The sequence below is a fragment of the Bos mutus genome, chromosome 17 (genome assembly GCF_027580195.1).
Source record: "Bos mutus isolate GX-2022 chromosome 17, NWIPB_WYAK_1.1, whole genome shotgun sequence".
In the NCBI taxonomy this organism is placed as follows: Eukaryota; Metazoa; Chordata; class Mammalia; order Artiodactyla; family Bovidae; genus Bos; species Bos mutus.
In genome coordinates this window covers 11,404,658-11,431,954 of record NC_091633.1, presented here as the reverse complement: position 1 = coordinate 11,431,954, position 27,297 = coordinate 11,404,658, and the positions used below count along the sequence as shown (strand labels likewise).

Genomic DNA, 27,297 nt, shown 5'->3' with positions numbered 1-27,297 from the left:
ATTTTGTATCTTGACTGTGGTGGCTACACAACTTTATGCATTTGCTAAAACCCATAGAACTGTATGCTTCATATATATGGTGTTAGTGGTAAAGAACTCACGTGCCATCACCTGCCAATGCAGGAGACATAAGAGACTCCGGGTTCAATCTCTGGGTTGGGAAGACACCCTGGAGGAGGGCATGGCAAGCCACTCCAGTATTCTTGCCTAAAAAATCCCATGGACGGAGGAGCCTGGTGGGCTACAGGCCAAAGGGTCTCAAAGAGTTGGACACGACTGAGCATGCACGCAACACAGCTGATCACACAGCCGTGTTAATGAAGTCCTGTCGCACCCATTCGGGAGGAGGTTTGACTAGCCATGGGGCACCAACAGTAGCAAATTCTTGGCAAGAGACCCACATCCTGTTCACTTCACCCCAATTTAGATTGGGAGTTCAAGGCTCCTCCAGAAAAGGCAGAAACTGCCCCCTCCTTGCAGCCCCCTCCCTCTGGTGGGGAGGGGAGCGGATTCTCCAGTCCCGGGCTGGCAATGGAATGTTGTGTCGTTGGTTGCCCAGGCAACCAAGGCCTGCTGGGTGGCTGCCTTCCGGGAGTACTGAGCGTGCAAACCGTCCTTCAGAAGCCCCCAGGGTCTCCTAGACTTGTGCAAAATTCCAGAAAGCAAGCAAGCCCGGGGCAACCGCAGGAGAATGGCAGTGCCCTGGGAGGAATATTTCCAACTGGTTTTGGAAGAGAAACTGTCTACGTGAGTGGTGTGCGGGGTGCACTGAGAGGCAGGCAGGACGGGTGGGCAGGAGTGGGTGGATTGGCCCCTTCCTTCCCCCCTGTATCCTGGCTTCTTTGGGCAGTTCTTGGTGGGCGTTTATGGCCCCACTTCCCAGAGAAAGACATTGAGGCTTGAAGGAAATGGCAATTTTCCCAAGGTCTCAGGGGTAGTTAGGGCAGAGCTGGGTCAATAATCCAGGGCTCTGATCTGTGCCTGAGCCCCACCCCTAGCTGATACCCAGTTGAGATGAAATCATTTGACCCAAGGTGGGAAGGAATTATTCTCGTACCCTCTCCCTGCAAACTACATTTTAGAGGAAGATTGGAGGAAGCTTGTCCGCCTTGTTCAGCACTGTGGCTGGAGGGGGTCCCAACTTCAGTATCATTTCATATATCATTATATATATATATTTTGGCTGTGCGGCATGTGAGATCTTAGTTCCTCTACCAGGAATCTGCCTGCAATGCAGGAGACCTGGGTTCAATCCCCGGGTCTGGAAGATCCCCTAGAGAAGGGCATGTCTACCCACTCCAGTATTCTTGCCTGGAGAATTCCATGGATGGAGGGGCCTGGTGGGCTCCCGTCCTTGGGGTCGTAAAGAGTCAGACACGACTGAGTGACTACTGCTTTCACGTTCACCAGGAGTCAAACCTGCGCTTTCTGCAGCGGGAGTGTGGACTCTTTTTTAAGATGTATTTATTTAGTTATTCTGATTTTTTTTGGCTGTGGTGGGTCTTTGTTGCTGCACGTGGGCTTTCTGTAGTTGAGGTGAGTGGGGGCTGCTCTTCATTGCTGTGCATGGTCTTCTGATGGTGGTGGCTGGCTTCTCTTGTTGCAGAGCACAGGCTTTAGGAGTGCAGGCTTCAGTAGTTGCGGCTTGCAGGCTCAATAGTTGTGGTGCGTGGGCTTATCTGCTCCAGGGCATGTGGGATCTTCCCAAACCAGGGATCAAACCAGTGTCCCTTGCATTGCAAGGCATATTCTTAACCACTCGATCACCAGGGAAGCCCGAGTGTGGACTCTTAACTTAGGGGAGTCCCCCAACTTTAGTCTCAGAGTCAGTAAAACGGGAGGGTTTCCCCTGGACCAGAGCTGGACAAGCCAAGGGGAATGATAGCACATCCCTCCTGCTTCCAACACAGCTGACCCTGCGGGGCTGGGTCTAGCCTCTCCTCTCTCCTGGGAGCCTGGCTCCAGATCTCAGTCTCCTAGACCCTACCCCACAGAGATCAACCTGCAACTCAGTCTCAACTTGGCCTTACGGAAGAGCTGACCTCCCTGCTCCCCACTCAGCCTGGCATCAGCAACAACATCCTTCCAGTATCGAGGTTCCCCGTTGAACTCCTCTCTCACCGCCTCGTCACCCCATCTGTTCTGCTCTCCAGTGGTATCCAGAAACCACCGCTCCTTACCTCTCTACGGAGCCACCCAGACCAGAATCACATCCTCTCCACATTATCCTGTGATCTGTCCCACGCCCCCTGAAGCTGCCCCGCCCCTCTTATTGGCCTTGCTCCCCAGAGCAGCCAGAGGGGCACCTCCTCTGCTCCAAACCCTCCCATGCTTCCCATCTCACTCAGAGTCAAAGCCAGAGACCCCCTTCATCGCAGCCCACAGCAGTCTGACCCTCATAACTTCTCTGATCTCAATTCCCATCACTCTGCTCCTCCCTTCCTTCCCACCACACTGGCCTCCTGGCAGCTCCTTCTACATACCAAGGTCCTTCTCTTGGGGTCTGGCACTGACTCTTCCCTCAGCCTAGAATCTGTTCCCTGCAACATCCACATGGCTCCCTCCCTCTTCCCCTTCAAGTCTCTGCTCAAATATCCCTTTCTCAGAGACTTGTCTATATCCCTATTGAGAGATTTCCTTTAGTCTGCTGACTTTTTCATCTAAGTCCCTACCATGTCCCAGCATAGTTTATTTTTATTATTATTTTTTTTTGGCTGCACCACACAGCATGTCAGACCTTAGTTTTCTGATCATTAGTCAAACCTGCACCCCATGCTTTGGAAGCCTGGAGTCTTAACCACTGAACTGCCAGCAAAGTCTCTGAAAGTGTGCAAGTGAAAGTGTTAGTTGCTCAGTTGTGTCCAACTCTTTGTGACCCCACGGACTGTAGCCAACCAGGCTTCTCTGTTCACGGGGATTCTCCAGGCAAGAATACTGGAGTGGGTTGCCATGTTCTCCAGGGGATCTTCCAGACCCAGGGTTCGAACCTGGGTCTTCCACATCTCAGGCAGATTCTTTACCATCTGAACCACCAGGAAATCCAGGGAAGTCCCTAGCATTGTTTGTTATTTGTTAGCTTTCTTTTCTGTGTTCCCCAGTGGGATGCCAGCTCCTGGAGACCAGGGATCTGCCTGTCTTGACCAAGGCTGCACCCCCCAGTGCCAAGAACAGTGCTTGGCACAGAGTAAATTCTCAGGACAATTTGCTGAATGAGTAAAAAGTTCCACAGCCAGGAGGTGGCTAATAGAGGCATGTTAGGCACCATTGGAGAATTTGGGGGCCCTACCTCTTGCCTCCTTTACCCCCACTTCCTTTTGCCCCTCCAGGAAGATCCCAGAGCAGAACACGGACCACGTTCCCCCAGTCCTGCGTCTCTTGGAGAAGAGGCAGGAGCTGATGGATGCAGATCGGGGCCTTCAGGCCCAGAAGGAGGTGAGCCACTCAATGTAGTCCCTGAAACTTTTGGGGGACTCCAGACCCCTCCAAAACAAGATGAGAAAGTGATGGAGCCTACTTATTACTACAAGGTCTGAGACAAGCCACTGTGCTGAGCCTTGCTTTCCTCATCTGTCAAATGGGGGTCAAATGAGATCAGTGGTTGGTGCAAATCAATGTGCACTGAGCAGCTACTGTGTGCAGGGTATGCCCTGGGATCTAGACGTCTCACCACAGTCCCTGTCCTCATGGGCTCACAGCCTAGAGAAGAGAACAGACAAGTGTCTGGGTAGTGACTGCTGTGAGGGAGGAAGCACTGAGCAGGGATGGCGGGAGCCCAGAGAAAGCCCCTGTCTCTACACAGGGGTGGTCACAGAGGACTTCCTGGAGGAAGTGATGTCTTAAGGATGGCTGAAGGGCAAGTCAGCTTCTCCAGCAAAGAGGGATAGGGTGAAAAGGGAGAAACACACAGAGGGGACAGCATATACAAAGACAGGAAGGTGAGGACAAAACACAGGTGGGTAAGGGTCTGGAAAACAGTGTCGAAGGAGACAGGGTGAGCTGAGGCCTGAAGGAAGAGCAGGGATGCTGACATGCAGGGGCTACTGGAGAGAATTTGGGCTTCATCATGGGTACTGGGGGGCCACAGGTAGATATGAGCCAGGGTGCAGCAGCAAGATCAAGGGCAAAAGATGAGCAGAGTTAAATATGAACCTGAAAACGCTGGATGACTTGAAACCCCAAACACACACAGATACCCACTGCTTACCGGCCAGGTGTTCGAGACCACAAAAGCCTCCCTGAAACAGCGATGGGAACAGTTGGAACAGAAAGAGCAGGAGCTAAAGGGGTCATTCATCCGCTTTGAAAAGTTTTTGCAGGTATGTGGAGACTGGTGGGGGGAGGCAAGGCAGAGGTCACAAAGTCACAATCCTATAGGAGCCAGACAGGTCACAGAAACTTAAAAAGTGGGTTTACCCAATTCAAAAGAATAAAATAAGACCATCTGCAGCAGCATGGATGGTTGTCATACCTAGAGATTGTCATACGTACTGAAGTTAATCAGGCAGAAAAGGAATATTGTATGACATCCCTTATATGTGGAATCTAAAAAGAAATCATACAAATTAAATTACTTGCCAAACAGAAAGAGACTCACAGACTTAGAGAAGGAACTTATGGTTTCTGGGGAGGCAGGACAGGGGGGCTGGCGGGCAGGTGGAAATGGGTGGGGAACGGATAGTTAGGGAGCTTGGGATGGACATGTACACAGTGCTATATTTACAACGGATAACCAACAAGGACCTACTGTATAGCACAGGGAAATTTGCTCAGTGTTATGTGGCAGCCTGGATGGGAGGAGAGTTTGTGGGAGAATGGATACATGCATATTTTATGGCTGAGTTTTTTCGCTGTTCATCTGAAACTATCACAACATTGTTAATCCGCTATACTCCAATACAAAATAAAAAGTTTTGTTTTTCAAGTTGGCTTACCAATATAAAAGGGACCGGTGGGAAATACGCACTGCCTGAAGCATTTTAGAAAGCGTGGGAGAGGAGTGAGGGACCCAAAAGATTCTAGTTGAATTTGGCCCGCGGGCCATCTGTTTGCAACCCGTGACTCTACGTGTGAATATTGGGACGGAGTGGCTGCGGCGAGCTCTGCAGGCTCCCAAGTCTTGAGGTCGTTGTCTTCTCTCCATCCCCCTATCCCAGGACGCCGAGGCCCGGCGCAGCCGCGCACTGCGGAGAGCCGAGGAGGAGCGGCACCTGGCGGGCCGCCGGGAGGCAGAGGCGCTGAGGCTCCGGGCTCAACTGGCCGAACTGCAGCGGGAGCGCGCGCGGCTGCAGCGCGGGCTGCAGCGTCTGGAACCCTGCGCACGCCTGCTGGGGCAAATGTTGGAGCTGTTGCCCGAGGTGAGCGCCCTGCGGGAGGTTTTGGGGTTCAGTGTCACGTGCAGCCCCGACGGCCTCAAGGACGCCTTTGGAAACTGAAGCGCTGACTGTATGTCGGGAGTCACCACTTACTGAGCACTAACTGTATGCCAGGAACACGCTTTGTTCTTGAATTCTCCCTAAGGTCTAGTGAAGTGAATCTTACTGTCTACCCCATTTTACAGACGGTGCAACTGAGACTCAGAAAGATAACCTACTGAAAGACACATATGCAGGTGGGGGAGGGGGAATCCAGGAACTCGGTATTAGTTCAATGAAACAATGAATTAACATTAATCACAGGCAGTGAAACTTAGCTGGGTTTAGCGGTAGAGGTGGGTAGTGAAAGTCGGTTCAGTCGTATCTGACTCTTTGCGACCCCATGGACAGTCCAAGGAATTCTCTAAGCCAGAATACTGGAATGGATAGCCTTTCCCTTCTCCAGGGGATCTTCCCAACCCAGGGATCGAATCCAGGTCTCCCGCATTGCAGGCGGATTCTTTACCAGCTGAGCCACAAGGGAAACCCAAGAATACTGGAGTGGGTAGCCTATCCCTTTTCCAGCAGATCTTCCCAACCCAGGAATCGAAACGGGGTGGGGAGGGGCGGGAGTAACTTAACTCTTAGGGCGCAGGGATGTGTGATGCCCTCATTTCACAGCTGGGCTAAGGAGCAGCGGGGTTTGAGCGTGGGGAGGGGAGGGGAGGGGGCCGCAGGCGCTGTGAGTACCCACTCCCGACCTCATCCCAGTTCCAAGAGGTCCCCGAACTGGTGGCGCGCTTCGACGGGCTGGCGGACATGCAGGCGGCGCTGAGGCTCACGGAGCGCCAGCGGCTCGCAGAGCTGGAGGAGGCGCGCGCGCGGCTGCAGCGGCTGCGGGACTCCTGGCAGGACGAGCTGCTTCTGCAAGGCCAGCGGCGAGCACATCTCCTGGAGCGACTGGAGTCGGCGCGGGAGCGCACGCTGCACTGGGTACCGAGGCCGGAGGAGGTGGGCGTCCGGGACCCCAGGCTCCCACCGCCGCGAGGAGAGCCGGGGTTAATAAGAGATGCGGCAACACTACTTTCATGGGCGGTTTTCCTTGAGAGAGCCTATCGGGATCTCACTTGTGGGAAGCAGAGGGGAATGGGGCTCCAGGCCGTCTCAGGCCGGCTCACACCTTAATGGGGCAAGGGGCGGGGTGTTCTCCAGGAATCCAAGTGGATTCAGATCCAGAACACGGCGGCTGAGAAGACCTTGCTTCTGGGGCGCACCAGGATGGCAGTACTCAATATGTACCACCTGGTGTGTCAGCATCAGAGACGGCCACCCGCCCTAGACGTCGAGGACACCGAGGGGCAGCTGGAGCAGGTGCGGACCCCTCTGCAGCTCACCTCCAGGCCCCCAACCTTTGGGAACATACGGTGCCTGTGATCACACCTTCTCTGGGTTGAGCATGACCCTCTGTCTCTGTGATCAGAGCCAAGTCTCCTAGCTGTATGGCTGCCTAGGCCCCTGCCTGGGAGCCTTGGATTGGTCTCGACTCTGCTGCAAGGACAGAAGGAAGCTGGACCATCTCTGGCTCTCAGCGGCCTCATGGTGCACTCAGCCAGGGTATATACTGATGGATACAGTACGTTTATACCAAGAGTTCATTTTAGGATCAAACAGCGCAAGCGACAACATTGATAAAACCAGGAGTTTTTTAAATTAGTTCCTGACCCTCTGGCTCCTGCATGGACAAGCCTTAGCTTCCCCTGGGGAGTGTGAAGACAGGGCTGTACAGTGGTTTTTCTTTCTGCACAATGGCATCACAAAGGTCACTGTGTCCAAGATGCCCGGTTTTTGTATTCACTCAGGTTTGTAAGGTGGTAGAACACGTGACCTGGTTTACACTGGAGGGAGGGCGTTTCTAACGTTTGACCCTTCTGTTAGGATTCTAGTGGGTCCTCAAAGCACAGCCCCTGTGAGAAGTGGAGGAAGCAAAGCAAGGCACCCCACCCTTGCCCCAGCCCATCTCACTCCTGTCCTGTACTCAGAGGCCAGAATTCCAACCAAATGCCAAGAACTGGATCCCCAGAGCCTACCTTAGTGCCACATCCTGAGTCAGGCAGATTCATGTGTACACCACTGTTCTCTTAAGTGCGGCCCAGGTACCCCAAGGGACAAAAGAAGACTCTAGGAGGGACAGAGGCTCGATATGAAGTAACAGGCAAAAGCCAGTCCCTTTTCAACCAACCTCTGATCTTTCCAAGGAGAAAGGTTCAGTGGTGTTGGGGGGGTGGGGGTGGTGACAATTATGCCTTTAATGCCCGTAATGACCCCTGGTCTCCAGGGCCTGGGACTCGCATCTATTGGGGGCAACTGTAGCTGCCAGAATTCAGTAACCTGGTTTCATTTGCATTGTTATTCTTCCAGTTACCCCCACTTATGACAAGGAGTAATTTAATCTCTTTCCACTTTTGGTGGAGACATAGTTTCCTTGTCAGATGTTTATTTCAGTGACAAAGGTGAAGGAAGAGCCCAAGGTAAGAGTACCATCACGTTCTAGGTCTTGGCACTGGATCCATGGGTGTTCATTAAACTCGTATCAATAAACAGCTTAATGTAAACAAAATAAAGGAGAAGATGAGAGTAGATCATACACTAATGAACATGACTGATCGAACTAAAAAGAAAAAAAAAAGAACTGATGTAAGTGAAAATACGAACTCAACTATAATACAGGTGATAGCCAGCTAGAAAACCGAAAAGTACCTGTGAATGAATTGCTTGGGAGGCTTTGATTGAGATGTTGGACTGAGGCTTAAAAAACCCAGAAGGGTTTAGACCAGGTTCACTGCCCCTGGGGAGCCAACATCACTGCTATCTAATAGAAGTCTCTATCTCCCACCCCTGCTTTGCATCCTCCGGTGTTTTAAGAGGTGGGGACTGGACACTCAGGAGCTGGGATCTGACTCTGGCTGTGTTGCAACCCCAGGTGAAGCTGTCCATTCTGGACCTCTCCGCCATGCTGGCCGGACTCCGTGAGGCTGAGTCCGCCGCCCCCACCTCCTAACCCGACCCAGGTGAGCAGTGGGAGAGGGACCCCTCGAGGGACCCAGCCGGAGGACAGGGGAGCCGCACATTTCCTGTGGGGTGTGGGCTGAGTGGCTCTCACCAGAAAGATGGGAGGGCTGTGCCCACTCAGATGGCAGTGGGGTGTACACAAGAGGCACAGAGCAAGTACTAAGTAAATGTGAGCTACCTGGGGCCCCCAAACCACATCCAGCATGTGGCCTGGTACCTGGTCCTCCCTCCCAGGGCAGTGGGGGCATTTAAGCCAGCTGATGTTTGTCAGGCTGGAACGGGGCCTGGCACAAAAATTCAGGGAAATTCTAGATGAGCGTTTGGTAAGTAAAGTAAAATAAAGGACCAGCAAGAGGATCACATGTGGACACCATTCCCAGGGCGTCTGCTCACAAAGGCTCCTCCACTATGGACTGGCGCTAAGGGATGGCCAGTCTGAGAACCCAGCTGCAAGACGCAGCCCATGACCTTCACAGGGCCCCCAGGAGGGGCTTGAGGAGCATAGGGCTTGGAGGAAGGCAGAGGTCAGGACAGGTTTTGACCTCTGGGTATGCGGTGGACTCTTCGCAGCCAAGAGGAGCACTGTATGCTCAGATCCTTGACCCCACATCGCATCTGCCTCTCACCATCCAGTCCCAGCTGCAAGCCTGTTCTGGTGGGAGGAAGGGACCCAAGGGCCAATTTCAAGGTCCTCAAACCCCGGCAACCTACCCATCCTCTGAGCCTGACTTTTTTCATCAGCAAAGTGGAGACATCAGCAGAACCCACACAGGACCCACCCACACGCTCTCATCTCGTCGGCACTCCAGCTGGAATTCCAGCACCCTGGTCTGTCCCTTCCAACTCCTCAAGCAGACTGTGCTCCTGGTCCACTGGAGGTGCTCAATAAAGGTTTATTACATTAAAAATACATCACTGGGCCTCAAGCACTCAGGGCTCAAACCCATGGGGCCACCACCTCTGAATCTGAGAAACTGAAAAACAGCAGCACGAAAAGCAGCAGCAGCTGAGGTGCCAGCTCAGGTTGTGGCCTACCTGGCAAACTCCTATGAACCCTTCAACACCCTACTCAAATGTGCCCTGTCTTAGGCAGAGGCAGCTGCTGTCCCTCTGTGGCTGTGCGGCACTCCTTTGCATGGACCAAGGGAGGTCCCCCAGCACCCAACTCAGGGCCAGGCACACAGCGGTACATGGGGAACGCTGCTGATGCCCACGCCTGGACCAACGGAGGAATCGCGGGGCTGTGTCACCTTCTTACATCCTCTTCCTCATCTTGCCCTTCTTGGAAGGGGCACCCCGGCCAAAGGCGCCCTGCTGCAGCTCCTGGGCTCGGCGCCGGTTGCGGGCAGAGAGCTGCTTCAGGCCCCCACGCTGCAGGAAGCGCATCTTCTGGGCTCGGCGCCGCTGCTTCAGGATCTGCTGCTTGGTCTTGAGCTCTGAGAGCACGCGGCCTGCGGGGGTGCCAGGGGTGCGGGGCTGGGGTGCACCTGCTGGGACAGAGATGCCAGGAGCTCAGCTTTTGGGTCGACTCCCAATGTCTTCTCCTCCCAGAAGCCTCCCAGGTGTTCCCCTGTCCCCACTCCCATTCTGTGTTCAAGCCCCAGCATCTGGCAGGTGGTAACTGCTGAATAAGGCTTAAGTAGTCTACTGTAATGGGCAACAGCATGGACCCTCTAGCGCAAACTGCTGGGTGCAAATCCCAGCTGTGATCTCACGGACAATGACATAACTTCTCTGTGCCTCAGTTTCCCCGCCTGTGAATTATGAATAGCATCTACCTCCAAGGTCCCAGAGAGACATAAATGAGTTATTATGTGTGCAGTGTTCAGAACAAGGCCTGGTCCACAGTAAGACTTCCTAAGTGTAACTATCACAATCAGAAATCACTCAACAAAGGCTTTTCAGCACCTCCTCTAGGCTGGGCACTGGGGACCCAGGCAGGCTCCAATCCCTGTCTCTATGGACTGTAATGTCTAGGCTGTAGCTTAATCTTCTTCTGGCAGGAGAGAAATCAGAGGTCAGTGAGGAGAAGGGACTTGTCCATGGTCACTCAGCCCCAGCCCACTCTCCCAGGTCTCTGGGAGGGCACTTTACCCCTTGCCCAGGGCTTCCCTGGTGGCTCAGAGGGTAAAGCGTCTGCCTACAACGCAGGACACCCGGGTTCAATCCCTGGGTAGGGAAGATCCCCTCCAGAAGGAAAAGGCAACCCACTCCAGTGCTCATGCCTGGAAAATCCCATGGACGGAGAAGCCTGGTAGGCTACAGCCCTTGGGATCGCAGAGTCGGACACTACTGAGCGACTTCACTTTCACTTTCTCTTTACCCCTTGCCCACTTTAGTCTGTCACCTGCTGCAGGACCCAGGCCACGCCAAGAGGACCAAGTACCCGAGTTGACCAAATGTACTACTTGGCAGCCTGTATTTTAAGGACGACCCTCCCAGGGCTCTCACCTTGCCCTCGGCCACGCTTCCCACCTCTTCGCTCTGGGCCACGGCGGTCAAAAGTTCCTTCTTCTTCTGAGTCACGATCATCGATTTTCTGTTTCTGTTTCCACTTTTGGTAGCTGGGGGGCTGCATTAAGGAGGCTGCTTGCGGCATGGAGATGCCCCTGGCACTCCTACGGTTGACCATGCTCCCCTCCCCAACCAGGACACAGCCCTTACCTAAAAGGGTTTGGTGGTTGAATCCGCTCGACTCCGCCCCCTCCCTAGCCCCCACCTATAGGAAGCTGGGGTGGTTGAGCTAGACCGCGCCCTTCCTGACCCCGCCCCCCACCTACAGTGGCTGTGCTGAAAGAGCTTGGCCCCGCCCCCTCTAGTCCCGCCCTCCAGGATACAGGTCCCGCTTGTAGGAGCTGCTGATGTAGCGGCCACTCTCGGTCTTGATCTTTTTCTTGTCCTCTTGTCCTGACTGTCCCACAAACCGCTTCTTCTTCCGATCCCTGTGGGAGGAGTTGGGAGGTGTGCCGCAGAGGGAGGTGGCCCGCTTCCCCTCCAGGCCTGTGTCCCTCTGACCCCTCATCGGGTTGTTGGGAGGATTCAAGGAAAGCGGCATGCCCGCGTCTGGCATGCAGCAGGTGCTCCGTTAAGGCCCGTTCCTTGCCCTTCCTCACCATTCCCTGGCATCCCAGGCCTCCAAAAATAGTGTGTGTTGGGGGGGGGGATGTCTGGGGATTAGTCCAACCTAGGAGTCTGGGTCAGGGGCATGGGCCCCCTGGGGGGTTCCCAACCCCCCACTTTACCACCTCCTGGCTCTGTGACCCTGGACTAAGTCACATCACTTCTCCAAACCAGATTTCTAGTGGGCAAACTGGGTCATGAGCCCCTGTCTAGAAAGACTAGCCCCCCAGAACGGCAGATGGGGTCAAGACCCCTGTAGGGCATGACCACATGGGGACTGGCGGGTGGGGGGTCATGATCTGTGCTCCACAGGATCCAGTGAGGGGTGGGAGGTGACATAATTCCTGCTCTAGGGGATCAAACGGGAGTCAGGACAGTCAGGGGGTCACACGCCTGTTGTGGGGACCAAGTGGAGGGCAGGTGGGCATGGGAGGGGTGTGCCGGCTGGCTCACTCACCACCTGAGCTGCTGCCGGCCCCTGGTCAGGCTCTGGGCTTCGTCTCCCATTAGGTCCAGCGCTGCACCAGCCACCTGCTGCTCGAAGGCGCCCCCGTCCCCGCCGATGCTCAGGCTGCAGAGGGGGGTTGGAGAGACACCCTGAGGTTGGGAGGGCGGCCCAAACACCCACCCCACTCCACCCCCGCCAGGACCAGCAGCCACTCACCCCCGCTCGCTGTCAAAATCCTTGGGCCGGTAGGGGATGTAGAACGCCTGGTCCCGCTGGCGAGCCTCCTCCCTCCGCCTCTTGGCTCCTCGGTGGGGTCCTGGCTGCTGCCGCTTCCGGCCGACAACTTCCGTGAAGACGTCCTGGCGGACAGAGGCCCAGCGTCACCTGCAGCCCCCAGGGAGCAAACTGGCCTCCCCACCTGCCAGCCCAGCTGGGGTCTAGGGCCAGGAGCTTCCGGGACCCTCCATGTCCTCATCAGGACCCAAGCACCAGCAGAGGCAGGACTGGCAGGGTGGGGGCGGGCAGGATGCCGACCAGGGTGAGCCCCACCATGTGCCAGGCCCAGCTCAGGCCCCCAGTCACATGACTAAGTCCCCCATCCCTCTGTGGGTGGCCTTGCTCTCTATGACATGGACTAGTCCGGGGGTCTTCAAGTGTATTTTTTGCCTACTGGACCCTCTCTCCACATCAAGCATTAGAAGAGCAGGCCCAGGGCCCTACCCACCAGGTGAATGGGACACCCTGGTTCCCCAGCCTTGCCTTTGGTCACGAAGGCCCAGTGCCTGACCCTGCCCGAGTCAAGCCTCCGCTGCTGCCAACTCGGCCCCTTCCCACCTGCCCAGACCCCAGGCCGAGACAGGCGATGATGACAACGCCACGGCCACCTGGGCCTGTGGGAACCCTCCATGTGCCGTCTTCAATCTGCCCAGTGGACCCAGGACTGTGTACCGCGGTCACGTGGCTGCAGTGCCCTCGTCTACCAGATTCCAGAAATGAACTTTCCTGAGATTCACTTGGCAGCAAAAGCGGACCTGAGCCGACAAGAGGCTGTGTCTGTCCCCTCGGAGTGGGGACCAGCCCAGCGCACTGTGGAAACTGAAGCATTTCATGGCGGTGACACCCCAGACCCTGCTGAGGGTGTGATGTCATCCACAGGGGACCCACCGTAAAGACTCTGAGTCCTAAAACACACCTGGCCCCCTGGGCTTCAGGCAAGGGATGGTGGACAAGACCACAACCTCATCCTGTAGATAGGGAGGCTGGGTCTGGGTCACTGGTTTCCTCAAATGTCAGAGGTGAGACTGGGATCACTGCCTCCACCCCTAGCAATGGCTCAAAGCCCTGAGGTCAGCCCCACGGGCTGCTGGGACTTGACCCTCCTTTCCCCACCCCCAGGCCAGACTCCAGGGTCCCCAGGGTGGGGCCTGCACCTCTACACTCTCTCCTGCCACCTCCTCCTTCTCAGGCTGCTCCTCCTGCGGTGCTGGGAGGCTCGGGGTTGGGCCCGCCGGGCCCTCCTGCCGCTCCTGCCGTCCCTGCTGGAAGCTGGCGATGGCTTTGCGGTCCTTCTCCCGCTTGGCGCGCATCACCTGGCTGCTCAGGTCGCGGCTGGAGGCATTGATCTCAAAGATGGTCTGTAGCGGGGGGACACCCAAGGCCTTCACCCACTGGCCGCTTCCTCCCCAACTCCAGCCTCCCCCACTTGTTGTACTCTCTCTGGTATTCCTCCCAGTTCCCTTCCACTCATTCCTGGCTTTTCACAATTACGGAGGGAGGCCCAGAGAAGGTGAGTAACAGGCCTAAGGTCACACAGCTGGGACACGCTAGATCTGGGATTTCAACCTAAGTTCACTGGATCCCAAACCAGTGCTTTTAACCATGCAGGTTTCCAGCTCCTTTTCTCCTTTTCTCCTCCAGCTGGCAGGCCTTTCCTGCTTTTGTGGGCATCTCCCATAGACAAAAGACACAGGAGGCATCCCAATGGGAGTCAGGAGATAAGAGCTATAGCCACCTCCTCTAACAGGCCTAGGACGTCTCACTGACCTCTATGAGCCCCAGTCTACCCATCTGTATGGAAGGCCTGGAAAACGTGCTGTGTACCAGCAGGGATGGCTTCAAAACAAGCAGAACCTTGGCTCTAGGGATGCTGACACAGCTAGAGCCGCAGATTGAGAGGATTCCCTGCTCGGGTCCTGCTGTGGGGTCAGGCGCTCAGCCAGACCCGGGGCCTGCACTCACCGCCCGGGAGCGGTAGTTCCTGATGCTGTCCACCAGCCTGAGCCGCTGCAGCTCCTCCTGCTGGAAGCGAGAGCCTGGCAGGAGGGAAGGAGAGAGGCATGAGGTCCAGTAGGTTCTGCGGGGTCCACCTCACACCCGCCTGACACAGGGACTCACTGAAGAGCGGGTGTAGGCCCAGCCCGGCGAGGTCCAGCTCCTTGGCCCTCTTGATGGACTCGGGCGAGGGCGCCGGCCGTGAGCGCACATACTGCTGCTGGGCATTGTTGGCCACGCGGTTCAGGCCCCGCAGCTCCAGCGACGCCTCCAGGCTGGTCCGCAGGCCGCAGTCCTCGTCGTCCACCACGCCCTGCGGCACCCGGCCCAGTACGCCATCCCCACCTTCCGTGCCTGCCACCCACCAGGAGCCCCAGTCAGAGGCCGTCCTCTGCCCGCGGCCCCTTCCCAGCCCTGCTCTGGGTCCTGAGTCACTAAAATCAGCCCCACAAGGGAAACCATCACTTATCAAGTGGCTCCGCCTGTTTTTATAAATACAGGTTTATGGATCACACCCGCCTCTACTCATGTCTGTATTATCTGTGGCTAATTTCACACTACAAGGCCACAGACGAGGAGCTTCTGGGCATCAGGTGACCTGCAGGGCCCAAGATGTTTACTATCTGACTCTTCAAGTGAAAGTGTGAGTCGCTCAGTTGTGTCTGACTCTTTGTGACCCCATGGACTGTAGCCCACCAGGCTCCTCTGTCCATGGGATTCTCCAAGCAAGACTACTGGAGTGGGTTGCCATTCTTTTCTCCAGAGAATCTTCTTGACCCAGGGATGGAACCCAGGTCTCTTGCATTGCAGGCAGATTCTTCACTGCCTGAGCCACCAGGGAAGCCCTTGCTGCTGCTAAGTCACTTCAGTCGTGTCCGACTCTGTGCGACCCCATAGACAGCAGCCCACCAGGCTCCCTCGTCCCTGGGATTCTCCAGGAAAGAACACTGGAGTGGGTTGCCATTGCCTTCTCCAATGCATGAAAGTGAAAAGTGAGAGTGAAGTCGCTCAGTCGTGTCCGACTCTTAGCGACCCCATGGACTGCAGCCTACCAGGCTCCTCTGTCCATGGGATTCTCCAGGCAAGAGTACTGGAGTGGGGTGCCATTGCCTTCTCTGGGGAAGCCCTTATCTGGCTCTTTATCTGTCTTTCAAATACAGACATCTTTCCCTGGGGTCAAATCCCAAGCAGGACAGTGTGGCCCACCTCCACCCTCTGTCCACATCATGAACTCCAGGGGGACCCAGTCCTGCTCCAGCTTCTACTCACCTGAGGGCTCCTCAGGGGGACGGGCGAGGGTCAGAGCACGACCCAGGAACAGGTGTAGGTCCAGCAGGTAGGGGACCTCGTCGGGGGCCACCAAGGAGTAGGCCGTGCCACTTCGGCCGGCCCGGGCCACGCGACCTGCAGGGGAAGGTGGTCAGACGGAGACAAAGGCAAAGGACCCCAGAGCCAGCACTAGTCCCACGTGCCCAGCCCTAAGAGTAGAGCCACGCCATGGCCCCACCTGACTGAACAATGTCCCACCTATGAAGGGGGCAGGGCAGTGAGAGTCACTGGGGCTACCTGCCCAAGAGGTTGTGAGCCCACACGGTGCCCTGGGACGTCAGCAGAAAAAGATGCAAGAGAGACTGCCCTGGCGGTCCAATGGTTAAGAATCCGTCTTGAGATGCAGAGGACACAGGTGCGATCCCTGGTGGGGGAACTAAAATCCCACACGCCACAAAGTAACTAACTGAGCCCGTGAGCCGCAACAAAAGATCCCGCGTGATGCCGTGAAGACCCTGGGTGCCACAGCTGAGATCCAACGCGGTCAAATAAATAATCAATAAAATTTAAAACAAATAGACGCAAGACACTGCTTTTCATCCGTATCAGAGGTCTTCAGGCATTCCCACTATGGGTGATTTTTCCCAGAGAAATAACCCAGGGTGCAAAGATTCAACTGCAGGGACCCCATTCCCTCTGTCGGAAGAGCCGCAAACCAGAAATCACTTAAAAGACGTAAGGACAGTCAGTTAATTAGCTGATTATCACCTGGGATGTGTACTGCACAGCTGAGGAAAGGGGCTGCACACTGCAGTCTGTGGCCAAACCCAGCCCCAGCCTAACTGTGTAAATAAAGTTTTATCAGCACACAGCTGTGTTCCTTCATTTACAAATTGTCTGAGGCTGCTTTCAGGCTACCAGGGCTGAGATCTGGAACAGACTACATAGCTCCAGAGCCTAAAATATTTACCATCTGGCTCTTTACAGAAACAGTTTGCCGACCCCGGTCACAGAATGGTGTTAGATGATGAATGGAAAACATGCCTGATGTACACAGAGGTAAGAAGGTTACAGGCGAGAACAGCCAGTGTGGGGACTTCCCTGGTGGTCCGGTGGCTAAGACTCTGCACTCCCAATGCAGGAGGCCTGGGTTCAATCCCTGGCCAGGGAACTAGATCCCACGCACCACGGCTCAAAGTTGATGTACCACAACTCAAGATCCCACATGCCACAACTCAAGACCCAGTGCAGCCAAATAAGTAAGTAAATAAAAATAAGTTTGTTTGTTTTTTTTTTAAAGGAACATTCAGTGTAAGTCTATTTTTGTGTTAAGTAAGTCCACGGAGAACATGACACTTTGGCTTGTTTCTGCATCTTGCAAAAACCATGTCACCATGTTTGGAAGATTTTGTTTGTGGTGGTCTGATTCACACTGCTGGTCATGTAGCACACGAGAAATTCCCTTTGGGGTTCTGAGATGCCTCAAGGGATGTGCAGGGCCAGCCCTCCCAAAGCAACAGAATCAAGGGTACAGTACGCAGCCGCCAACGGGGAGACGAGGCTGGAGACCCAGGTGGAGGCTCCCTTGCACCCCAAAGGTCCGCCCACCATGGGTGGCTGGAATTTACCCATTTGACAATGTTCAATTACATGCAAGACAACTGAAAGAAACCAGCCCACCAGAAGCTTCTCTCACACTAACTTACTTAATTTACTTGTATTTATAAATATAACAAACATATTTATGAGTTAAAAGAAGAAAAAAGGAAGTAGGCTGATGGTTGCCAGGGGCTGGAGAGGGGGAAGAGGAAGTTAGATTAATGGGTAGAGGGTTTCAGTTTGTTAAGACAAAGATGCTCTAGATAAAGAAGGTGCGTGACGGTTACACAACGTGATGGTACTTGATGCCACTGAACTTACAGCTGAAAGTGGTTAACGTGATCCCTCTATGTTTATGTATATTTCACCAAAATTTGAAAAAAAGAATCCCAGACACCCCGCTTTGCTACCTGTGTGACACCTGGCTAGTTCTGAACCTCCCTGCCTCGGTTTCCTCATCTGTAAAGTGGGGCCAGTGTGGCTGGTACCCACTGCACAGGGTTGTTGTGAAGACAAAAGCAAGCAGAACACCTGGACCAGCACCTCACATGACGAGCACCTGTGGCCGCCACATCACAGTGGGGGTGGGGGACTTCCAGGAGGGGAATGTCCTGCCTTCTAGGTGTTCTGCTCCATTTTCAAATTTTGCTTCAACATGTGGGTGTGGGCTGCCCTGGGTGGGCTGGCCAGGCCTGACAGGCTGCCTGGATAAAGTGGAGAGTCAGGAGACCCTGTCTGCAGTTGATGGAGCAGGAGGCAGATGGGTCAGGCTGCTGTGCAAAGGTTACAAAGGTCCCCAGGAGTTTTAGGAAGAAGACTGTAGGGAAGAGGGGTCGCATCATCAAGGACCCTGAAGGCAAAGAGAAGCAGAGGACTGGGGAGCCCAGAAAACTCGGGAGCATCACCTCCTTAAGAGTCTGAGGCTGCCTGACAGATCCGCTCCCCAGAGAATCTGATTGATCGGTCCCCTCCTTGGGCCTTGGTTCCCCACCAGGAGTGGCAGGACTCAACTCCTGCACCCTCAGTCCTTGCCGGGACTTGGTGCCCCCGCTGGGGTCCGGTCCAGCCGTGGGCTCCTTACCCACGCGGTGCAGGAAGAGCTTGCCCTTGGCGGGGAAGCTGTAGTTGATGACGTTGTCCAGCAGTGGGATGTCCAGGCCCCGGGCGGCCAGGTCAGTCACGATGAGGGCCGAGCACTTGCCATGCGTGAACCTGGCCAGGTTAATCTTGCGGGCCGTCTGGTCCAGCGCGCTGTAGATGTGGGCACAGCTCACCCCCTGGGTTGCTAGCAGCTGCTCGGGGTGAAGACCGGAGACAGGGAGAGGGGTTAGACACAGTGGCAAGACCACAGGCTCTGGAGTCGGGTGCCCTCAGTTTGAACCCCGGTTCCGCTGGGTGACCTCGGTTTGGTATCTTCATCAGTATAAATGGGACTCGTATCACCTCTCACCTCTGCAAGGTGGTTTGAGTGTCAAAAAAACATGACACGTGCAGAGAGGTCTCCCTCAGGGAGGCTGCAAGTGCTACTGTAAGAAACACACGTCTCCTCCTGAGTCACTAACAGGCTGTGTGGCCTCGCCCAACTTTCCTAACCTCTCTGCGCCTTCACTTTCTTCTATGGAATGGGGAGAGTACGTTTCCTCTCTGCGCCTTCACTTTCTTCTATGGAATGGGGAGAGTACGTTTCCTCTCTGAAATTTTGTTAAGAGGATTAAACGAGCTAATACACACAGTGCTGAGAACAGGGCCCACAACACAGGAGGCACTGTGAAAGTGGTAACTGCTCTTTAAAAATGATGATTTTGGTTTTATTCATCAGTGACTCCAGCAGCCATACAGAGGAAGCCCCGTGAAACGGTGTCACGTGAGTGAAACCCAGTGACCTGTGTCCTCAGATAACGCACTCCAGGTGTGGCTGACCCGAGGTGGCTGCATTGACTCGGGCCCGGGCAGCCTTGGGGGCTGGAGGACTCGCTCCCCAGGAGGGTGACAGGTGTACACGTGCAGAAAAGCTGCTCACGTAAGATTAGCGCTCTTCATACAGCTTACAGCATGCAGGCTATCTTTCAATTTAAAAAAGAGAAACACGGGATACCAAAAACCTGCAGAAAAATGATGCGACAGCTGAGACACACTGCAAAACACCCGGGATGCAGCGACGACTATTAGAGATGAATCAAGACTGGGTGTGAGTGATAACTGAGTACCTGAAAGTTCATTATGCTATTTTCTGACTTTGGTATGTGTCTGAAACTTTTCATGTGTGTGTCTGTCTCTGTTTGTGTATCTGCGTGTGTCTGTGTGTGTGTTCAGTCACTTCAGTCGTGTCTGACTCTGCAACCCCACGGACTGTAGCCCACCAGGCTCTTCAGTCCATGGAATTCTCCAGGCAAGAATATTGGGAGTGAGTTGACTTTTCCATTTCCAGAAATTTTTCATAACATCTTCAAAGAATTAAAAAAAATGGACAGAGCTCTGGCCAGGCCCAAGTGCCGCTCTGGTGCTGCTCTCTGGTGGCCGAATCCGGAACTGCAGCTCCGAGCTGGCGCTGGAGTAGGTGTTGGTCCCCAGGACAAGAAGGAGGGGATGGGGGCGTCCCTGCTCACCTCGCTGAGATACTCCGCGTGGTGTTTGGTGGCCACAAACACGACCGTCTGGTCCTGGGGCCGCACCACGTTGCGCAGCAGGTGGAGCAGCACCGCGGCCTTGGCATCCTCCCGCACCAGGAAGAAGGAGGTCTGTGGAGAGAGGTTACTCGGGTTGGCTCGCGGGGTCGGGGTGGGGGGGGGCGGTTCCTGACCCCGCGGGCTGGGGGAGGGGCACGGGCAGAGCCTCACCTTGAGCTGCTCGTTGAGTTTAGAGTCCACATCTAACCGGATGAGCACGGGCTCAGTCAGGCCTGCGGTGGGCAATGGAGGAGGATGGGCGGGGAGTTGCTGAGAGTCAAGACTGCCCACCCCCACCACCCCCCAGGTACTGATGAGTTTCCCAGCCCCCAGCCCCGCTCCTGCGGCCCCCTCACCAGCTCGGGCGAACTCCACCAGCAGCTTGGGCAGTGTGGCAGAGAACAGGACAGTCTGGTGGCCCCCAGGGAGGCGGCCGATGATTTCCTGGAGCTGCTCTGCGAAGCCCATTTCAAAGAGCCTGGGAGGGCAGAGGGCAGGGCAGGGTCAGGAGAGGGCTTCCATTCCAGTGAGTTCCAAACCTGTCATCCTGCCCTCATTGCTCTCTGTCACCTGGACAGATGCTTCTGGAACTCAGATCCCTTTTTCTCTATTTGACAACCTTATCCTAAGCAGTCATGACCTCAGTACATTGGGCCTGGTCTCAGTTATGCTTTATTTTGTTTTGGCTGCGTTGTGCAGCATCCAAGATCTTGGTTCCCTGACCAGGGACCAAACTCATGCTCCCTGAATTAGGAGTGCAGAGTCTTAACCACTGGACCACCAGGGAGGTCATTGTTCAAATAAATGATACCAGCCCTCACTCTGGCTCAGGCATGGTTCTATATGAATAAAACTTCCCCTGTGCGCACTATTTTATCCCCACTTTGTAGCTGAGGCAGGCCACCAAGGCCCACGGACCCTCAGGGATCTGCCCAAGTTCACAGAGCTGGGATCAGCTCCCACCCCTGTCTGGCTCCAGTCTGTGCTCAGCCTTGTGCTACTTTTTATCTCTGAAATCATGTGTTTGTTGTTTTACTATTCTTTTCAATATTCCTAATACAAAAGGAGAACTGTTACTCTCACATGACCTGCAGTCTATGGCCCACTTTGGAGAAACACTGCTTTAATCTGGGCTGCGTAGGTCTCTCCTGGCAGAGCCCTCCCTCCTGGCCAACCCTGACACAAGTGCCTGGGAATGCTCCTGCAGCCTTACCTGTCGGCCTCATCGAATACCACGTACTCCACACTCTGCAGCTTCAGGTTCATCTCCACAGCCACATGCACCAAGCGCCCAGGGGTAGCGATGATTCTGGAAGTAGTTGTGCCGGCCAGGTCACCCGGGTCCAGGGTCACCAGCATAGCCCTCCTCTCACTCCCCAAGCCCTGGCCATTGGGGAAGGGACCCCAGAGCCTCATCCCCAGCCCACAAACTCACATGTCGGGATTTTCGTGCAAGGCTGCAAACTGGTCTTCCATCCTAGGAAAAAGAGAGGATGTCTGTCAGCTTGATTGAATAGGTTTCTTTTGTCTCTCTCCCTTCCCATCTCCAAATGCCTAGATGAGTCCCACACCCTGATCCCAGGGTTGGAACTGGGGGAAAGCTATTGCTGAGATGCTAGGCAAAACCACTGCCGGGACAAGGGCTATAAGTTCAAACATACAAAAGGACTGCTAACAACAAAGTTCTCCAACGAGAAGGACTCAACCATAGAATCCATCTCTTCCACTCGAAATGTTCAGATCGAAACAAAACTGCCTTTGACCCACAGCACCACCTAGCAACTAACCCTGGAACTCCCAGCTCCACCTGGAAGCAGGTGTCCTGGATCTCTATGTCCTTGTTCTCAAACTGTTTAAGCACACATCCCTAACTTTAGTTCTCCTCTGAAAACACCTTGGGACACCTGTAGGAGCCTGGAGGCAGAATTCTGGGCCAGGTCCAGCTTATGGAGGTTATTTCTGACAACCACAGCAATAGAGATAATAAATTATAATGTAGGCAAAAGAGCACTGAAAAGAAAAACACTTTCTCAGTAAGAATCAAGAGTGACTGGTGACAGTGACATCCTGAGAGAATAAAGAAGGGGCCGCCCTGTGAGGGAGAAAATGTGGGACGGGGCAGGGACGCTAATCTTAGCTCTACTTCCAGACCACCGTGTGGCTCTCTGGGCCCATCACTTCCTCAGTTGGCGCATCTGTAAAACAGGTGTGGTGCCTGTTACCTCAAAAGGACGGTATAAGCACATCAGGGAAAACATAGTGTTTTGAAAATTTGAGCTATCACAAACGCCCCCTTGATTTGTGCGCATTCCACCTGAAACAGCCCCAAATCAAGCATATTAAGACACGGGTGACCCTGGTGCTTCCAGCTCTCCTTTAGGAACACCAGAACCTGCGTCTGAGTTGTGTGGGAAATTTCTTTAGGTATTTTACTGTATGTTTCCCCTTGCTGGTATTTCAGGAACGTGCAGAGACGTTGCTGTTATTAACAAGCAGCACAGGCTCTGTCCATCTGATGGGGAGGCCCAGGCAGGCTTGCTTTGGGGGCCACCATGCAGGGCACCTAGGGGGCTCTTACTTGTCCCCACCCAGGATCAGGGCAGTCTTGAGGCCAGTGAACTTGCCAAGCTGTGGAGAGACAGAGAGAGAGAGACTGAGAGCTGGTGATGGGAGCTGAGGCTTCCCTGTTGGCTTGGTGGTAAAGAATCCCCTGCCAGTGCAGGAGACAAGGGTTTGATCCCTGATCGGGGGAGATACCCTGGAGAAGGAGATGGCTACCCGCTCCAGTATTTTTGCCTGGGACATTCCATGCACAGAGGAGCCTGGTGGGCTACAGTCCATGGGGTCGCAAAGAGTCGGATAGGACTGAGCAACTGACATGAGTAAGGATGGGAGTTGACCCCGCCCACTGAGGCCTCGCTGACTGGTCCCAGCTCAGTCTAGCCACCCTGTCCCCCGCCCGGACACACCTCCTTGGTGAACTTCATGGTCTGCAGGGCCAGCTCTCGGGTGGGTGAGAGGATGAGGGCACGGGCCCCAGTCTGGGCGCTGTGGGTCTTGAGCCTCTCGAACATGGGTATGAGGAAGCAGGCGGTCTTGCCGCTGCCCGTCCGGGCCATTGCCACCACATCCTTGCCGTCCAGGATCATTGGGATGGTCTGCAGGGGAATGAGCGGGGCAGGGGAGGGGTCAGTTCCTGCACCCATGAACCACGTGATCCGGAGCGTCAAGTCCTGGGGCATCTCAGCGGAAGGGGCGGGGCCTGTCTCCCAGCTCTGCTCCCACTCTTGTTAAAGCCGGTGTGCACAGCTCCAGGGATGAGCGGCCGTTACCCCCAACCCTTTCAACCTTTGGGACACCTCTCTTCCGGTTAAGCCAGGTTCTACCTCCCCGTCTGGTCCTCCTCCTCAGGATCCCAGAGAAACGCTGTCTCCCTCTTGGCTAAATGTCTGAGGACAACTATCATGAGATGACAGTGGGTGATAATGGAGTGTCTGTGAGCTGTCGGGGCAGGGACTGAGCAGGGAGAAGCTTAAGTGGCAAAGATGCCCCGAGTCGAGCATCTGCCCTGCTGGCCCTGACTTTTCTCCACTTGTGAATGGGGAAGCTTGTGGGGCTTCGGCCAGAGTAAGAGGGGACAACAGATGTGATGGCTGGGACAAGGGGAGAATGTCAAGAGGCCAGATGGACAGGTCGAGTTGGCATCCCCTCCTTGTGACCCGCAACAGCATCCCCGCACCGTACCTTCCTCTGGATGGGTGTCGGCACTTTGTAGCCCTTCTTCATGATGCCTTTGAAGACTGGGTAGCTCAGGCCTGGGAAAGACACAGGAATGGCCAGGGGGCTGGAGAAGCCCCTATGACACATGGCTGAAAACTACATAGGACAAATGACTGTCGCATAAACAAATAAACAGCAAGAAAAAAAGAAAAGCAATAGAACAAAGCTGATGGATTAATAGAGACTGAGAGGACAAGTTTACTGATTGTGGGGTATGAACTGCATTTGGATTCTGACATGAACACTCAATGCCGTGGGCTTCCCTGGTGGCTCAGACAGTAAAGAATCTGCCTGCAATGAAGGAGATCTGGGTTTGATCCCTGGGTCTGGAAGATGCCCTGGAGGAGGGCATGGCTACCCACTCCAGTATTCTCACCTGGAGATTCCCATGGACAGAGGAGCCTGGTGGGCTACAGTCCATGGGATCATAGAGTCAGACATGACTAAGCAACTAATACATATATATGTACATACATAATGCCGTGAGACAATGGGGGTCTGAACACTGACGGGGCCTGGGATGACACTGAGGAACTGGGTTTGTTTTAGGCAGAGGAGGTCCTGCATCTCTTGGAGGCTGGTGGGAAGTATTTAGGGACAGGAGATGACTTGTTTCTTTGCCCAGTTCTCTATCTGGGTGACTGTCTTTTTCTTATTGATTTATAAAAGCTCTTTATATATTAAGGTTATTAGCTCTTTGTCACACAGTTGCAAATACATTCCAATACAGCATTTACTTTAACTTAGCCTACAGTGTTTTTTGGCTTTTACACATGTCTAATTACCATTCAACCCCCAGATATCTTTGCCTGTTCCTGCAACAGCATCACCCCGAGTCTTGCCCTAACTGTTCTCTCATTCTGTCAGGCCCGCTGCCCCCATAAGAAGGCCGTGACTGGCTTGGAGATTATCTGCTGCCTCCATCCACCCAAGCCTACCACAGTGCAGAGTCTGGAACAGATCACGGAGGCCATGATGACCCCTGTGGCTCCCCTGACCCAAGTTCCCAGATGCCTGGCTCACCCACCCATGGACTGGAAGCCTCCTGATTTCTTCTTCTTCTTGTTCTGAGCTCGCACCATCTCCCGCGTGTCTGGCTCCACGTCCGAGGTGCATTCCGAGGTGGGGAAAGTGGGTAAGGGTCTGCCAGGTCCCAGCTGGGAGGGAGCAACAGAGAAGCAGCATCACTCCAGGTACAGTCAGACCACTGGGGACTAGGGAAGGGGGGCTGTCCTGCTGCCAGGCCCCTCCAACTAGCCTCATTCAAGGTGTTGATGCTCCTGTGAGATCACGTGACTTCTCTGCTAAAGGGCTCTCCTTTGACTGAACAAAGACAGGGCAGCGGGTCTGAGAGTAGGCTCTACAGACAGACTGCCTGTGTTTCAGTCTCAACTTTGTCACTTGCAGCTGTGAAACCTCAGGCCAGGGACTTCCTCGCCCAGAGCCTGTGTTCCCCAATCACAAAAATGGGGATGAAAAGAGCATATGCCTTATAGGGTGTTGGGAAGACTAAATGGGTGTGTGTAAAGCTTAGGACAGTGCCCAGATGGTGGTACCATCATCATTATCATCCAGACTAGTTATTCAGAGCCCTCAAAACTTTGGGAAGCCAATCGAATCATCTATTATGAATGAGGTACCAGACTTTTCCAGTCTGTCCTGCACCTGTCTCCCTCACACCCTTTCTGATCATCACTCCTCCCCAGATCTGGTCTCTCTCATTCCTGGCTTCCTCTCTCTGCCACCCACTTGTTCTAGCACAATTAAATCATACCCAGACACCTCCTCTGGGGAGCCTTCTTGGACTACAGCACTGCCTTCTTCCTCTCAGAAATAACATTTATAAAAACACTAATTCATAATAATGGCTGAAACTTATATGGCACTTACTATAAGCCAGGTGCTGTGCTGAGCGTTCGTATAAATTAATTCACTCCTCACAACAACACTGTCAAGCAGCTATTATTACTTAGTGTCTTTTACAGAGAAGGAAACTGACACGCAGAGAGGTGAAGTGATCTGGCAAAGTCACAGCCAGTAAGGGATATGAACGCTGGCTTCAGAGTCTATATTCCTCCCTATGTGCTCCTCTGTGGTCCAATACAACCCTCTAGGTCAGAGCTGCACCTGTCTTGTACAGTCCCTGAGATAAGAATAATTTTTAAATCTTAAAAGATCATAGCAAAATCAAAGTAGACAGTTGCATGACCGTCTATGACCCTGCAAAGCCTAAACTATTTACCATTTGGTCCTTTACAGGGCAAGTTTGCCAACCTACCCCTGCTCTAGACACGTGATAACAGAGTGCCTGCAACACACTGGTGCCCCAGCAATATTTACTGAAGAGCAGAATGTCTGCACACTGTCATTCCTCCTTTCCACAGTGTTTGAGGCACATAGAATCGACTACTTTCTACCCGTGCAGAAGTTGAGGCACACACAGAGAGATTAAGCAATTTCTCCCATGTGTACTCCCACAGCCGGTACAAGGGGTCGAACACATGGCTGTGCCTTGGTCCCTAGTTATAGAGTACCTGCTGTATGAGGCTCGGTTGAGATGGAATAAGGTCCCCATCTGGTCCCTACTTCTGAAGAGCAGAGAGGGCTCTCTTCATATAAACGCCCACTGATTCATCTATTATACCCAGAGTCTTCTATGCCAGACATCCGCTAAGCACAAGGCTGTGAGAAACAACAGGCCTGTACAGCTCTTTTGCTCCCTTGGGGCTCACACCTGCACCGCCGCCCCCCCCCCACCATTTGCATACACTTAGCACTCAGTAACGGACATAGCACAGGGCCTGGAGCCATACAGTCCTGGATTTGAATCCTGGCTCTCCACTCACAAGCTATGAGGTCTTGGTCAAGTTACTTCACCCCTCCAAGCTTCTGTTTCCTTCTCCGGAAAAGGAGGATAAATACTTAGCTCGCAGGGTTGATGTGGGGATTAAATGATAAGGCTTATAAAGGCTTTTAGCACGGAGCCTGCACACAGTAAGTGATCAACAGACGCGAGTTTATTATTAATTTCCCAGAGGTTTGGGGGCATCGCTGTCTCAAAGCCACGAGGTGCAGCCTTCTCCTAATTCGTCCTCCGAAGAACCCCCAAACTCTCAAAAGTCCAATGTTCAGCACCCGCACTTTTCATTGGACGAATGGAAACCAGGATCCGCCCCCGCTGGCCAGGAATAAGCCAATGAGAAGCGCCAGACCAAGCTTCAGCCAGGAAGGCCCGCAGGCCCCCAGCTTACCCAATACAGAGGCTTCGGGAGTCCGGACCCCGGGTGTGGAGGGTCCTGGCACACGTGCTCAGGCCGGAGGTCCTGCCCTGACCGCCCGGCCAGCCGATCTGTCCCCATCCTCAGCCGTGCCCGCTCCCCAGCTAGGGGAACTGCCATGCACCGGGCGGAGCAGGGGCTCGGGTTCCGACGTGTATCAAAGCCCTGCTCTCCCTACCTTCTGGGCCCGGGCGTCATCTTCTGCCTGGATCTCAAACTCGCCGTCCTCCGAGTCGCTGCTGTGGGACTGGGACGCCGCACCCCGGCGCTTCCGGAGCCCCTTCTTCTTCTTCCACTGGGCCATGGTAGCTCTGGACCGCGGTGCGGCCGCCGGGCGCGTGCCGGCAGCCATGCGGGCCCCGGCGCCGGGAAACGGGAGGGGGCGGAGCCCGTAGGGACATACCAACAGCGCGGCGGGGGCACCGGGGACGCCTCCACGCTGCCCC

General features: G+C 54.4%; 2 protein-coding genes across 6 annotated transcripts; one reads left to right on the top strand and one right to left on the bottom strand.

Moving 5' to 3' along the window:
• Window positions 1-547: 547 nt before the first annotated feature.
• CFAP73 (cilia and flagella associated protein 73) lies at window positions 548-9,296 on the top strand. Of its 4 annotated transcripts, none has more exons than XM_070386076.1 (8): window positions 548-747; window positions 3,327-3,432; window positions 4,212-4,316; window positions 5,154-5,354; window positions 6,123-6,344; window positions 6,564-6,722; window positions 8,332-8,419; window positions 9,162-9,296. In XM_070386076.1, the coding sequence occupies exons 1-7, from the start codon at window positions 692-694 to the stop codon at window positions 8,407-8,409; spliced, it is 927 nt and encodes a 308-aa protein (XP_070242177.1). In that variant the 5' UTR covers window positions 548-691; the 3' UTR covers window positions 8,410-8,419; window positions 9,162-9,296. The 4 variants fall into 4 exon arrangements, with proteins under 4 accessions (XP_070242177.1, XP_005904798.1, XP_070242176.1 ...); XM_005904736.2 differs by having other exon boundaries at window positions 6,123-6,362; XM_070386075.1 differs by lacking the exon at window positions 9,162-9,296 and adding an exon at window positions 8,991-9,128 and having other exon boundaries at window positions 6,123-6,362.
• DDX54 (DEAD-box helicase 54) lies at window positions 9,294-27,241 on the bottom strand. 2 transcript variants are annotated; one of them, XM_070386072.1, is made up of 20 exons: window positions 27,030-27,241; window positions 24,601-24,730; window positions 23,538-23,608; window positions 22,763-22,951; window positions 22,372-22,421; window positions 21,229-21,270; window positions 21,007-21,102; window positions 20,150-20,271; window positions 19,965-20,026; window positions 19,734-19,865; window positions 18,209-18,419; window positions 15,529-15,663; window positions 14,383-14,613; window positions 14,227-14,300; window positions 13,419-13,622; window positions 12,205-12,347; window positions 11,998-12,111; window positions 11,258-11,362; window positions 10,872-10,984; window positions 9,294-9,910 (listed from the first exon to the last, which is right to left on the bottom strand). In XM_070386072.1, exons 1-20 carry the CDS (start codon window positions 27,201-27,203, stop codon window positions 9,675-9,677), a joined length of 2,634 nt encoding a protein of 877 aa, XP_070242173.1. In that variant the 5' UTR covers window positions 27,204-27,241; the 3' UTR covers window positions 9,294-9,674. The 2 variants fall into 2 exon arrangements, with proteins under 2 accessions (XP_070242173.1, XP_070242174.1); XM_070386073.1 differs by having other exon boundaries at window positions 9,294-9,907.
• Between the last annotated feature and the right edge of the window lie 56 nt (window positions 27,242-27,297).

Coding starts and splice junctions, on each gene's coding strand:
- CFAP73 (XM_005904736.2), top strand. CDS start 692: ATGGCAGTGCCCTGGGAGGAATATTTCCAACTGGTTTTGGAAGAGAAA. Junction 748..3,326: donor TTGGAAGAGAAACTGTCTAC/GTGAGTGGTGTG, acceptor TTGCCCCTCCAG/GAAGATCCCAGAGCAGAACA. Junction 6,723..8,331: donor CCGAGGGGCAGCTGGAGCAG/GTGCGGACCCCT, acceptor TTGCAACCCCAG/GTGAAGCTGTCCATTCTGGA.
- DDX54 (XM_070386072.1), bottom strand. CDS start 27,203: ATGGCTGCCGGCACGCGCCCGGCGGCCGCACCGCGGTCCAGAGCTACC. Junction 23,609..24,600: donor AGGAGGCTTCCAGTCCATGG/GTGGGTGAGCCA, acceptor TGTCTTTCCCAG/GCCTGAGCTACCCAGTCTTC. Junction 10,985..11,257: donor AGCTCCTACAAGCGGGACCT/GTATCCTGGAGG, acceptor GCAGCCCCCCAG/CTACCAAAAGTGGAAACAGA.